At 37.7% G+C, this 14,035-nt stretch overlaps 1 protein-coding gene across 1 annotated transcript; it reads right to left on the bottom strand.

The window, feature by feature from the left end:
• Positions 1 to 9,873: 9,873 nt before the first annotated feature.
• On the bottom strand, positions 9,874 to 10,627 carry LOC104907957 (preprotein translocase subunit SECE1). Its single transcript, XM_010696987.4, has one exon. It carries the CDS (start codon positions 10,530 to 10,532, stop codon positions 10,020 to 10,022), a length of 513 nt encoding a protein of 170 aa, XP_010695289.2. The 5' UTR covers positions 10,533 to 10,627; the 3' UTR covers positions 9,874 to 10,019.
• Positions 10,628 to 14,035: the final 3,408 nt, after the last annotated feature.

Here is a 14,035-nt window from a genome sequence, read left to right as displayed (position 1 = left end):
TTTTTAGAAGCAGCAATAGCAAGAAAAACCCGAATTGTGGTTATTTTAGCAACTGGGGAAAAAATTATGGTAGTCAATACCGGCTTCCTGATGATTCCCCAAAACTACAAGCTGAGATTTTAGGCGCTTGACCTCCCCATTTGGCAACAAAAGACATAAACATGCGAAAGACTTCAGATTTATCCACTAACAAGTGAACCCAAACAGCTCTAGAAAAATCATCCACAATGGTTAAAAAATAACGAGCCCCACATGAGGAAACATGTTTATAATAGCCCCACAAATTACAATGTATTTTCTCAAAAATTATACTGGCTCGTTTGTCACTTAAAGGAAACTTGTCTCTAGAGTGTTTAGCACGAAAGCAAATCTCACAAGCTTTATCAAAACTACCCTGATGATTGCAAAGAGGAGGAAGCAACTTCATGACACGCTCGGAAGGATGACCCATTCTTTGATGCCATAAATACAAGTCAGCAGAGACACCATTGACCTGTACGTGAGTCGTCAAGCTGCCACCTCAAAAATAGCACACATAGAAGAGTTGAATTGCACAAAACATGACAAAGCACGAGTTAACTGTGAAACCGAAAGTAAATTGCAACTAAAAGTAGGAACAAAGAGCACATCAGTAAGAGTAATATGATCAGATAACCGCACAAAGCCCATATGAGTAGCAACAACATTAGCACCATTGGGAAGGCCAACGGGACAATCAGAATTAGCGACCAAGTCAGAAAACCAAGATTTGTTATCGGTAACATGGTGAATCGCACTCGTATAATTAATCCAAGAGGTGGAAATAAACTCACCATTTAGACAATTTTCAGGAAGTTTGATATTACCAATCATACTAGAGAGTGCCTTCCATTGGTCGGTGGTAAAAAGAGTGCTAGACGATGCCTTCGATGAAGAAATAGGTGCACCAATAGACGCAGTATTGGCCTTGGCACGAGGCCGAGACCGTGGTGCTGCAGCTTTGGATCCACGATCGATGCTGGAGTCAACCTTGGGACGCTGTTGTCAGCCCTCGGGGTAACCAACAAGTTTGTTGCAGGTAGAGACATTATGCCCATGTTTATGCCAATGAGAGCAAGCCAAGAGAGCAAAGCAGCGACTTACCTCATGCTCGGTTTTGTGACAGTGAGTACATACGGTACGATCGCCCCTACCTCAACCACACGAGACATTAATAGCAAAGCCGAGACATCTGCAGGTTTGGCTTCGTGCGTACCACTTGCAAGACGAACTCTTTCGTCTTGAATAACCAGTTGATAGGCGCGGTCAAGAGACGGAAGTGGGTTAGTCGACAAGATGTTGGTACGAAGTTGAGAATAATATTCGGAGTTGAGACCCATGAGAAAGTCGTGGAACTTGCCGATTTCACAACGTTAAGAATGCAACGAGCCCGCAACACAGTTCGAGTAACAAGAACACTCGATCAAAGGTTCATGAAGAAAATGTTCTTCCCATAATCCATTGAGTTTTCCATAATATTGTGAGACCGTCATTGATTTAGACTGAGAACAAGTGGCAATGAATGTGCGAAGCTGCTGGATACGGGGCCTGTTGACGAGGGCAAAGCGAGTCTTGAGATGAGACCATAACCGCGAAGCGTCACGATATTTATAGAGTGTAAATTTGACTCCGGGTGCAATAATGTTGATGAGTCATGAAACTAACATGGCGTTAACTGTTGTCCAGTCTGCCATGGCATATGGTGGTTTAGCATGGGTGATAATATCGTCGAGGAAATCGAATTTACAGCGGGCCTCAAGGGCCATTTGGATGTCGGCGACCCAGGCGTCATAATTATCATGGGTAAGTTGAGTGGAGGTTATGAAATCGTCGGGACGATCGCCGGCGCCGAGGTAGAAAGGAGATTGCGGGTTGATAACTGGTAGTGTAGAGGGAGGCTCGGAATCACCGGCCATTGATGTGGCGTGACAGTGAGAAGGAAACAATGTAAGAGAGAGATAGAGAAGGGAAAAAAATTGTGCCTTACGGCTCTGATACCATGCAGAGAATAATATTAGGGTTAAGCTTGCCTTCTCATTGATCATAATTACAAAATATATAGTACAAGATCAGGAAAGTAAGCCGTAAGGAATAAGCTATGTATAGTAACTAATCATATACAAAATATGTGCCATATATTTCGTTAACAGTTTTCCTATACAATGGAAATCGTAGAGTCACTTTTCACTTCGAATTCTACGTAATTGAAAACAGCTCCACTTAATCTCTCGTGAGAATTGGGAGGGTAAGCAATAACATGTATTACCTGATTGATCAACCTGTGAAGGATGTTTTGGAAAAACAGAAGCATAATACAATGAAGAATGCAAATGAGAAGGGTCCATTTTGCTATGATAGTAGAAGAACTCTCGATTCCAAGGAATATTGCGGTTGAAAAGGAGATGAGTGAAACCTCCATTTAGCACATGAGGCTGGAACATGCTCCCATGAAGGAAAACTCTAAATCTGGGGACTTAAGGGCTTTAATAAGCACTCAAGATCTGCATCATATACCCTCTTATCAAGCCCACTAAACCTCCATTTTTAGTGAGTAATTCCAAGGTAAAAGAAGCATTTGAACCTGTCTACATTGGCACATGGGGTCCACAAAAAGTTAACTTCAAAGGTCATGAAAGGTACTTTCTTATTACAGTGGTTGATGACCACATTACAATGACATGGATATATCTCATGAAGCAAAAATATGATGCCTATGAAGCTTTGTCAACCTTTGTAAACATGGATATAAACTAATTTGAAGAGAAAGTGAAGAACATAAAATCTGATAATGCTCTTGAGCTAGATGATAAACTATTCAAACCTCTCCTTGACCTTCCTAGGATTATCCTTAAAACTTGGTATACAGATACAAATAAGTAGAATGGTAGAGTTGAAAGGAGAGATATATAATTATACTAAAGATGGCTAGATCTCTTAACATTAAGAAGTATTACCAATAAAATTTTGAGGAGACTGTGTCCTTGCTGTGATACATATCGCCAATAGGCTGCCTACTCTAACTTTGGAAATTAAATCTCCATATGAGGTATGGTACAACTCTAAACCTAATTATAACTTTTTGAAAGTTTAGGTTGTATTATTGTTGCATATAATCACAAAAAAGTGGTGATAAGTTGGATATTAGGAGCGTACCTTGCATGTTTATTGTGTACCCTAACACTTAAAAAGGGTATATAGTGTTTAATTTCTTGAACAACTTAACATTTATGACTAGACATGTTAAATTATATGAGCTCTTGCTTCCATATAAAGTATTTAGGAATGCAATTTCACCTAATGATCATGATCACACTGAATTAAAATTGTAATTTTTCTAAGACAAATTCAAGTTGAGACAACACAACACACTGAGCCACAAATAGTCAGTGATCCTTAAGGGACTGATGGTCAAACAATTAGTGATCCTCAAGACACTAATGAAGCAATTACAACCACTCCAACACGCTGTAGAAGTAAGAAAGTCTTAAGAAATAAGACAAACCTCCTTCTTGGTTGAAAGAAATTATTCCATCAACCTTGATCACTCACAACTATCTGAAACAAGTCCAAGAAAGGAACATTCCTATATCAAAGAAATATGTTTTGTATTTGCTGAGGAACACAAGTCCAAGAGAGTGTAATACCCCGAATTTTCAAAGATTATTTAATTATTTAATAAGGTTTAATATTATTTCCACTTAAAATTATTTTATGATAATGAGATTTTACTCGATAACTATGTTTATTAAAATAATGACTTCATTTAGTTTTGATTATTTCAACAAGTTTAATATAAATTATTTACTTGTTTTATTATTCATTTCATTATTTCTAATTAATTAAACCCTTTATCTTTGTTTGTGGGTATTTTGTACAAGTTGTCCATCCATTATTAGCAATCCAAAGTCCAAATACAAGTCCATATTCATATACCCTTTTAGCCCAAAAGAAAAGGTAAAATAAAAACAAAACAAAAAAAGAAAAGAGGTGAAAACAGTTTTCACCACCTTCCTTCCTCCTTTCTCTTCGTCTGATGCAGCAGCACAAATGAATCCAATTGGTCAATAGCTATTCACAACTTTTGTCAGTAGAAAATTTAATTTCCAAACCACAATATCAGATTTTAGGGGTAAATTTTCAAAGGCTAGACTCCATAGCCTTCTCACCTCTCACATCCACCATTAATAGAGCTTGACCAAGCTCAAATTTTTCCCACCAAATCCCTCTATAAATACTGAACTCCACTCACTGAATTCCTCAAGCAAACAATCTCAAAAGGTTTGCTTCAATTCATTTCTCTTCCTCTTTAATTTCTGAATTTTCGATTTTGAAAGTTAAAAAAATAAAATTTCAATTCAAACCATTAAACACCAACCTCCTCTATTTTTCTTCACCACCACACCACCGGAAAACCACCGCACCACTGAACCACCCTCGAACCACTATGTCGCCACTGAGCCTCAACAAACCGCCAGCCTTTTCCCCCCTAATTCGCGGCACTGCTATGCCCAGACCCGCGCGCAGCCACCATCGAACCCCTTTCCTTCGCGCAGCCTTTGCTGCGTCGCAACCCCTCTTTCGCGGCGCTCTCCGGCCGCCTGGCCGTGTACCGGCCAAAACCCGCCAGCCACCACAAATCTTCTTCGCCCCCCTGTTTCGGCCTCCTCTGTTCTTCCACCCTCCTTTCGTGCCTCATCTGTTTCTCAGTTTGAGAAACAAGTTTTTTAAAAAAAAAACCCTTCCTTTTCTTTTTGCTTATATTTTATTTGTTCACTTTTAGGGTGCGTTCGGTTCAACTTAAAAAATTAAGTTTCAGGTCAGATAAGTTCAGATAAGTTGCAATAAGGTCTAATAAGTGCAATAAGTTCCAATAAGGTCTAATAAGGTCCAATAAGTTCCAATCAGGTGCAATAAGTTCCAATCAGGTCTAATAAGGTCCAATAAGTTCCAATCAGGTCTAATAAGGTCCAATAAGGTCCAAATAGTCAATGTTTAATAACATTTGTATTATTGTCCATATTTTTTATTCATAATTTCATATCACTATTAGCGGATTATGTTATTATTAGAATTTTAATTAAAGTACCACAATGATTATATAGTATTATACTTGTATTAGTGTCTATTATTTTATTATTTTTTTGTATTATGTCTATTATTTTATTATTTATTTGTATTATGTCTATTATTTTATTATTCATATTACTATTAGCTGATTATGTTATTATTAGAATTTTTTATTAAAGTACCACAATGTATAGTATTATACTTGTATTATTGTCTATTATTTGATTATTCATATTGCTATTGAATAATATTATAATCATGGTCAAATAATTAAGGTTAACAATAATAATAATAATAATAATTATAATATTTTGCAATTCGTCTTTAAATAACTAGAGATAACATGTTTTCGTTACTAATAACTATGAAAGATATAAATGTTATCAATTGATTGCTTCATTATCATCACTGGAATATCTTTCTTTATCGGAGTATATTTCTTCATCTTCTACATCATCCTCTTCAATCGATACGTTTTCTTCATCAACAGCCAACCATATTTCATCTGCAATTTTCCCCGAGTTGAAGCTACTGTGACTTTGAACATTTTTTTCTCTTTCTTCTAGTAACATTCAAATAAATGAAAGGTGAAGAAAGCTGAAGAAATGAATGAAGGAGTTGTTGTTAGCAATAAATGTTCAGCTTATTTTCATTGATTAGGAAAAGGAGAATCAGGCCCATAATCAAGCCCTTTACAATGAAAGTTCACTGCCTTTTGCTCAGCTTAAATTAGTAACTACTAGTATTTTATAAAATTAATTTTTTGATTTTCTACTAGTGTTTTTAAAAATAACAACACTATTAGATATATTAGTGATGAAAGTTATGTATAGGCAAATATATAAATAGTAATTTTTTTGTTAAATTAATTATCATAAGAGATAATTAATAATCATTATTTTTTAAAGGACGAATTATAATAATTATTATTCCATAAAAAATTTTGAGGGGTAGTATTTACGTTAGTGGTAATATTTATGTTATTCATGGTCAATGTTTTTGTCTAATAAGGTCAAATAAATTTCAATCAGGTCCAATAAGGTCTAATAAGTTTCAATCAGGTCCAATAAGGTCTAATAAGTTTCAATCAGGGTCAATAAGTTCCAATAAGGTCTAATAAGGTCAATCAGGTTCAATCAGGTCCAATAAGTTCCAATCAGGTTCAATCAGGTCCAATAAGTTGAATCAGGTCCAATCAGGTCCAATCAGGTCCAATCAGGTTTAATAAGTTCCAATAAGTTCAGTTCAGGTTCAATAAGTTCAGTTCAGATAAGTTCCAATAAGTTCAGGTCCAATAAGTTGAATAGAACGCACCCTTAATCATTTTTAAACTAAAACTCATAACTATATTAAGTTAGTGAGTTTCGGAAAAACTTAGTATTTTATGAATGTTTCTTGATTTTCTAAAATGAAATAAGGATTATAATAACGTTAGTTTTCATATTTAAAATAGTTGTTCAGGATAAGTTGAAATAGTTTTGTGAGTACTTAAAATGATTTCATAAATGATATGAAAAGGGGTTATTTGAGGAACTAACTTAGATCTCTTTACCGTTATCATATGAAAATTTTATGCAATCTGACAGTACCTGTGATCTCTATCCTCTCTTCACCAATTCTTAAGCCACTTCTCCAATCAATCATTCTGCCCTTACCGCCCTTTCATCTGATCTTTGGCACAATCGCTTAGGCCATCCTGGTGCTGTTGTTCTTAGATCTCTTAGTAGTAAAGGTTTTATTGATTATAATAAGGCTTGTACCACTTATTGTTCATCTTGTCCTCTCGGGAAACTCTCTCCCTTTTTATGATTCTAAGTCATTCACTGTTTTTCCGTTTGATATCATTCATAGTGATCTTTGGACCTCTCCTGTCTTGAGTTGTTCAGGCCACTGTTATTATGTCTTGTTGCTTGATGATTACAGCAAATTTCTATGGACTTTTCCTATCGCAAAGAAATCTCAAGTTAAACACTAGTTTAAATCTTTTCATTCTCTTGTCCAAACTCAATTTGAATGTAACATTAAGACTTTTGAATGTGACAATGGCACCGAGTATATTAATGGTACTTTTAAGGAGTTCTTTGATCATTATGGCATGTTATTCCGACTTTTGTGTCCTCACACTTCTCCTCAAAACAAAAAAGCTGAATGCCACATAAAATCCATAAACAACATCATTCGGACCTTACTTGCCCATGCTTCCTTGCCACTCTTATTTTGGCATCATGCTCTCGAAATGGCCACTTATCTCTTAAACATTCTTCCAACCAAAGTTCTAGGATTTCAGTCACCCACTCAAATTCTATAACAATGTGATCCTATTTACTCGGATTTATGGAAATTTGGTTGTCTATGCTTCCCTCTTTATCCATCTACTTCTCTTAACAAATTGCAAGAAAGGTCCACTCCTTGTATCTATCTTGGTCCCGCTTCAAATCATAGGGGTTCTAAATGCTATGATATGTCCAATGGTAAAATAATTCGTTGTCGTCATCTGAAATTTATTGAAATTAAATTTACGTTCTCTAAATTTCACACTCCTCACAAAAATGATTACTAATTTTTGGACACCCATCCCTCTCTTCCTTACCTCCATCATGCACACAATCCTCCTACCCCTTTAGCGCAGCCCACTGTCTCCACTCCTTCACATGGCCAGCCCATCCTTTCTTCTCCTCCAACTGCTGTTGTGAGTATGCTGCTCCACGTGGCCTGCCTCCTCTCTCGGCCCACCCACATCTCCCTCCTTTCCTCTTCTGGACTCGCCTCCTAGTTCTTCCTCACTCAAAACCGGTCCCCCCTTATTTGGGCCTCCCAGCCCTCCTACTCCTCCCTCAGCTGAGTCCACAAACTCTCTTCCACCCATACTTCAGCCATCCCATCCCATGACAACTCGCTCAAAAAATGGCATTGTGCAACCTAACTCCAAATACTCTTCCAACTTTCATCTCATGACTACCACTACCATCTCTCCTCTTCCCAAGGATCCAGTTAGTGCTATTCGTGACCCAAATTGGAAAAGTGCCATGCTAGATGAATTTAATGCTTTAATTGCTAATGATACATGGGAATTGGTACCTAGACCTCGGGATGTGAATGTTATCTGATCTATGTGGATTTTTCGTCATAAGTGTAATTGTGATGGTTCTTTTGAGAGGTATAAAGCCCGACTTGTAGGTGATGGCAAGACTCAGCAACCGGGAATTGATTGTGATGAGACCTTCAGTCCTGTGGTTAAACAACCAACTATTCGCACTGTTCTCAGCATTGCTCTCTCTCACTCTTGGCCTATCCATCAATTGGATGTCAAAAATGCTTTCTTACATGGCTCTCTCCACGAAATGGTCTATATGCATCAACCCATGGGCTTTCGCGACAAAAGTCGCTCTGATCATGTGTGTTTATTAAAGAAATCTCTTTATGGCCTTAAACAGGCTCCTCGGGCCTGGTATCAGCGGTTTGCAGATTTTGTAGCCACCATTGGTTTCTCTCACAGTAAATCTGATCACTCTTTGTTTATTTACAAACAGGGGTCCGATATTGCATATATTTTGTTATATGTTGATGATATCATTCTTACAGCTTCATCTGATCGCTTACGAAAGCATTTTATGACTCTCTTGGGTACCGAATTTGCTATGAAGGATCTAGGTCCTTTGAGTTTCTTTTTGGGGATTGCTGTGACTCGCCATGCTACTGGTATGTTTTTATGTCAAAAACAATATGCTGAGGATATTATTGCCCGGGCTGCATGACTAACTATAGTCCGTGCCACATTCCTGTTGACACCAAACCAAAACTTAGTGCAACTGGGGACTCTCCTTATGAAGATCCGACCAAGTACCGCAGTCTTGTTGGTGCTCTGCAATATCTTACCTTCACTCGGCCTAATATCTCATATGCAGTGCAACAAGTCTGCCTTCACATGCATGATCCACGCCATGAGCATATGACCACTCTCAAGCGTATCTTACGCTATCTGCAGGGTACGTTGTCCTATGCTTTACACTTATACAAATCCTCCATTAGTAAGCTCATTTCTTATACTGATGCTGATTGGGGAGGGTGTCCGGACACCCAACGTTCCACTTCGGGTTACTGTGTCTTTCTTGGTGATAATTTGGTATCTTGGTCGTCCAAACGACAACCCACTACGTCCCTTTCTAGTGTAGAGGTTGAGTATCGTGGCGTCGCTATAGTCTCTTAACACTTGTTGGCTCCGGAACTTATTACTTGAATTGCACTGTCCTATTCATCGTGCTACATTGGTATACTGTGACAATGTCAGTGCCATTTACTTGTCTTGCAATCCGGTGCAACATCAACGCACCAACACATTGAGATGGATATTCACTTTCTTCGTGAAAAAGTTGCTAAAGGCGAAGTACGAGTTCTACATGTGCCCTCTCGTTATCAAATTGCAGATATTTTTACAAAAGGCCTTCCTCGAATATTATTTGATGATTTTCGGGACAGCCTTAGCGTTTGTGAGCCTCCCGCTACGACTGCGGGGTATGTTAGAATATATGATCCATATATTTTGATTTAGTGTATATACCTTAATTGTAAAGTATATATTTAGTTCTTGATTTGTAGCTAATTAGTTTACGTAGTTATAGCCAACTTATACTCTTGTAATATTGTATTTAAACAGTTTTTTTTTTTTTTTAAAGAACAGTTTTGATTAGCAATGAAAGGCAAGCAATCAATCTCTTACACAACTAAATTAGGGAAAAAGTAATAAAATTAGTATTTTCCATACCCCCCTCTTTTTCTTTATAACCCATATCAACAAACAGCAATACAATATATTTTTCATTCTATAAAATAAATCAACAACATTTTTGAATCGTTAGTATGCAACACAAAAGTTACAAAACTCACCAGCATTTCATCATAAGATTTCCAAAACTAAAAAAGAAGTTACAAAATATTCACCCACCAAAGAAGTCCTGAACTCCTTTACCAGCAAAAACCTGGTCAGAGAGCTCAGCCAAAACGCCATTAACAGTAAGCAAAACGACACTAGAACCAGCAATAACACCCAAAACGACACCAGTAGTACCAATAACTTTACCAAATTCAGGCCACTCAATCTGGCCAATTTCCTCCACTACTCCACTCAAAAACCCTCCAATACCATCCGAATCTTCACCCTTTTCTCTCTCCTTTATTGCTTTCTTTATCTCGGTACCCAAACCCGATGACTCCTCCTCCTCGGAGCTCCGTTTATGTTGATTATCCGGATCTTCATCGGTTGGAGCTCCATTATTATCGGTGGCTTTGAGAATGAATCGGGTTTGTTTTATGGGTCCTTTGAGATGGGTCAAGTGGGTTAGAGAAATGGATGGAAATGGAAGATTTTGGGTGAGATGTGATTGAGAGAGTTTTGAGGATGTGTGGAACGTTGGGAAGGAGAAGTGGAGGGAGTGTGGAAGTGTTGCCATTTTTTTGTTATCAAGCGTGTTGGGGGTGGTGATTTTTTGTGGTTTTGGGGGGGATGGATAAGGATTTTAGTATTGAGTGTGGGTTATGAATTATGGGTTAGACTTGGTTTTGGACCCAAATTGTTCTAGTTTTGGAAAGATTGGATTCACGTAAGATTGGATGTTGTTTAATCTGAGGCCCACAAGGGCTATTGATAATTGAAGGGTTAAATTTGTAGATAATTTAGGAAATACTTTTTTTAACACAAAATAGGAGTTATATTAATAAAACATTCACTTACACCATAGAGTCATAACACTCTTATAACTGGATGTTAACATTCCAAAATTATCCAGCATAGAGAAGTTTTTAACATCTAACTTGAGGCTAGCTACGCTATTGGGTTGACTAGCTCTTGCATGTACTCCTGCATAACACATTGTGGTGGCGACGTATGAGTAACCTTGTCCATATCCATTTCCATGCCGAACCTTGCTAGCTTGAGAGCAACTGCATTTGCATCTCTCTTCGCATGAAGAAAGACCACCACCCAGTTAGATTTCATCAGCTTAACAATATCACATATAATCGCATGAAACTAGTGATGAGGCACCTTCTCAGCTCTATCCATCATGATTTTCAAGGCCTGAGCATCAGTTTCCACCTCCAACCTGCTAATGTTGTGATCCTTGGCCATTGATAGACCCTCCCTGATGGTTGCTAATTCTGCAGCAGCTGGGCTAATCGCATCAAATCTGATCGAGAACCCCATGAACCATGATCCATCCGTTCTTCTAATAACTCCACCCCCACTTGCTTTGTTGGTGGATTTCCAAGCACCATCTGTATTCAGCTTCAAGTAACCATGCACCGGAGGTTTCCAAGCAATAGGGGGACTAATTCTTGGCGCTATCTTGCTCTGCTGTTGAAACACATCGTTATTATGCATATGATCAATAAGAAAGTGGTTATATTGAGTCGAAGACCTTAACATAGCTCCTTCAAAAACTGCTTTATTCCCGTGCTTCCAAATGTGCTAGAAAGCAATAGCAAAGATTCGAAGCCAATTTTTTGATTGCATAAGATTTAACAATATCCAGTCATTCCATTCGTTATTAATGAAACTAGCAATATCTACATCTTTGGCTAAGTTAAAAGATTGAAAGATACGCTTCCAAAGGATGCTAGCATGATAACAGTTTCTAAAAAGATGTAAATGAGTTTCAATTCCATCACAACAACATTGACATTGGGGATCAAAATGAGGGATTTTCTTTTGTAAAAATTCGCCAGTAGGAAGAATGCCGTGAACTCCATTCCACAAAAGCATTTTGTATTTAAAAGGCACATCAATTTTCCACAATTTTTTCCAAAGATTAGGATTGGGCCAAACATTATGATCATTAGGCTCTAAATTATGATAAGCAGATTTTATGTTAAATTGACCATCCTGAGAAAAAATCCATCTTAACCCATCCTTAACTAAAGTAAATTTGGGAAGAGGGATGGCTTTGATGGAGTCAACAATTTCGGGTGTAAGGATTGAAACTATCTGGTCCAGGTACCAAGTCCCATTACGAATGATGTGAGCCACTCTCCAATGAGCTTTTGATTCCGGAATAATTATGTCTCGATGCTTATACAAAGGATCATTCCCAACCCAATGATGGAACCATAATGATATGTCCTCCCCATTACCAACATTGAAAACTAAACCCGCCTTCAATAGATCCCTTCCTTTTAAGATGTCCCTCCAAATACTTGACTGAGCTGGGCTAGGCATTGCATCCAAAAAATTTGTACCCTTACAATACTTGGTTTTCAAAATCTGGACCCAAAGCTTATTAGATTGGGTTAAAAACTTCCACCCCAGTTTGGCCATGAAACAGGTATTCCAATTTCTTAGGTTCCTAATCCCCAGACCCCCTGCCATCAATGGTTTGCAAACTTGGTCCCAAGAGGTCCTAGAAATGTAGTGTCTTTGACCTACCTTGTTCCACAAGAAACGTTTAACATCCTTTTGCAAATCATTCAGGACACCTACTAGAACAATATTAGTTTGCATAGTATAGAGGGGATAGGTATTAAGGACAGATTTGATAAGGGTACACCTACCTGCCATATTCAAGAGTTTAGCCTGCCATCCTCTAATCTTATCTTTAGTTTTTTCCAAGAGCCCCAAATAATCAGACTTCCTAAGTTTATTAGGTGAGATCTTGACTCCTAAATACTTACCAAAGTCTGAAGAAACATGAAGCAAGCAATGATTAGCAATTGACTGCCTTACATTATGATCCATTTTCCTAGCGACAATGATAGTTGATTTTGAGACGTTAAGATATAATCCTGAAAGATCACCAAAATCCTTTAAAACCCCTAAAATGACATCCATGTTAGCCCAAGAAGCTTTCCCAAAAAGGAAAACATCATCAGCATAAAAGAGGTGAGAGAGGCCAATCTCCTTAGCAATCATCAAAGGTTTCCACAACTTAAGACTAAGCTCCTCTTGAATAAGAAGGCTAAGCCTTTCCATGCAGAGCACAAAAATATAAGGTGAAAGAGGATCACCTTGACGAATGCCACGTGAAGGATAAAAATTCGGGGTTATCTCTCCATTCCACAACACAGAGATTGCAGGAGAGGTAATCACACTCATGATAACCTTTACAAGAGGAGATGGAAAATTGAAGCCTAACAAGGTTTCTCTAATGAAAGTCCATTCTAAGCTATCAAAGGCTTTAGTGAGGTCTATCTTACGTGCCATTATATTTTTATTTCTTTTAGCTTTGTTAAACATATGAGCCACCTCTTTAATGATAATAATATTTTCATCAATGGTTCTATCCCTAATAAAACTGGTCTGCAAAGGATTAACTAAGTTAGGCATTAAGCTTCTAATTCTTGACACAATAGACTTCGTTAACAGCTTGAGGATAGTATTACAAAGCCCAATTGGGCGAAAGTCATTTATGGAACAAGGAGCTTCCTTCTTAGGGATGAGACAAAGATAAGACCTATTAATATCCTCTGGAATTGTACCCGCATCAAGACAATTATTCAGAAAAGAAACCAATTGCTCATTGAGGAGAGTCCAACATTGTTGGTAAAAGATGGGTTGGATCCCATCTGGGCCAGGGCTTTTAAGAGGAGCCATTGTCATAAGAACAGTTCCCAATTCTTCAGCCGAAAAAGGCTTCATCAATTCAGCTCCTTCCTCATTCGTTATGCAAACCGGAGCAACAAAAGAAGAATTAAGGTTACCACAAAAATGGTTTGAAGTGAAGATTTTTATAAAAGCATTCCTAGCTAAGTTTTTTAGAATAGCATCATCATAAACCCAAGTTCCATCAGAATCTTGAAGTGCATGTATCTTCCCTTTTGATCTTTTAATCTTAGCCAAAACATGAAAATATCTAGTATTATAGTCGCCAAATTTGCGCCAATAAAAACCCGCCTTTTGCGCCCAGATACGCCTTTCAATTTGATGAATGTTATTTAGGTCTGAAAGGAGAGTTTTTTCTAA

The sequence above is a fragment of the Beta vulgaris genome, chromosome 3 (assembly GCF_026745355.1).
Source record: "Beta vulgaris subsp. vulgaris cultivar EL10 chromosome 3, EL10.2, whole genome shotgun sequence".
Classification (NCBI taxonomy): domain Eukaryota; kingdom Viridiplantae; phylum Streptophyta; class Magnoliopsida; order Caryophyllales; family Amaranthaceae; genus Beta; species Beta vulgaris.
The sequence above is the reverse complement of the archived record's forward strand: the minus strand, read 5'-3'. Positions and strand labels throughout refer to the sequence as shown.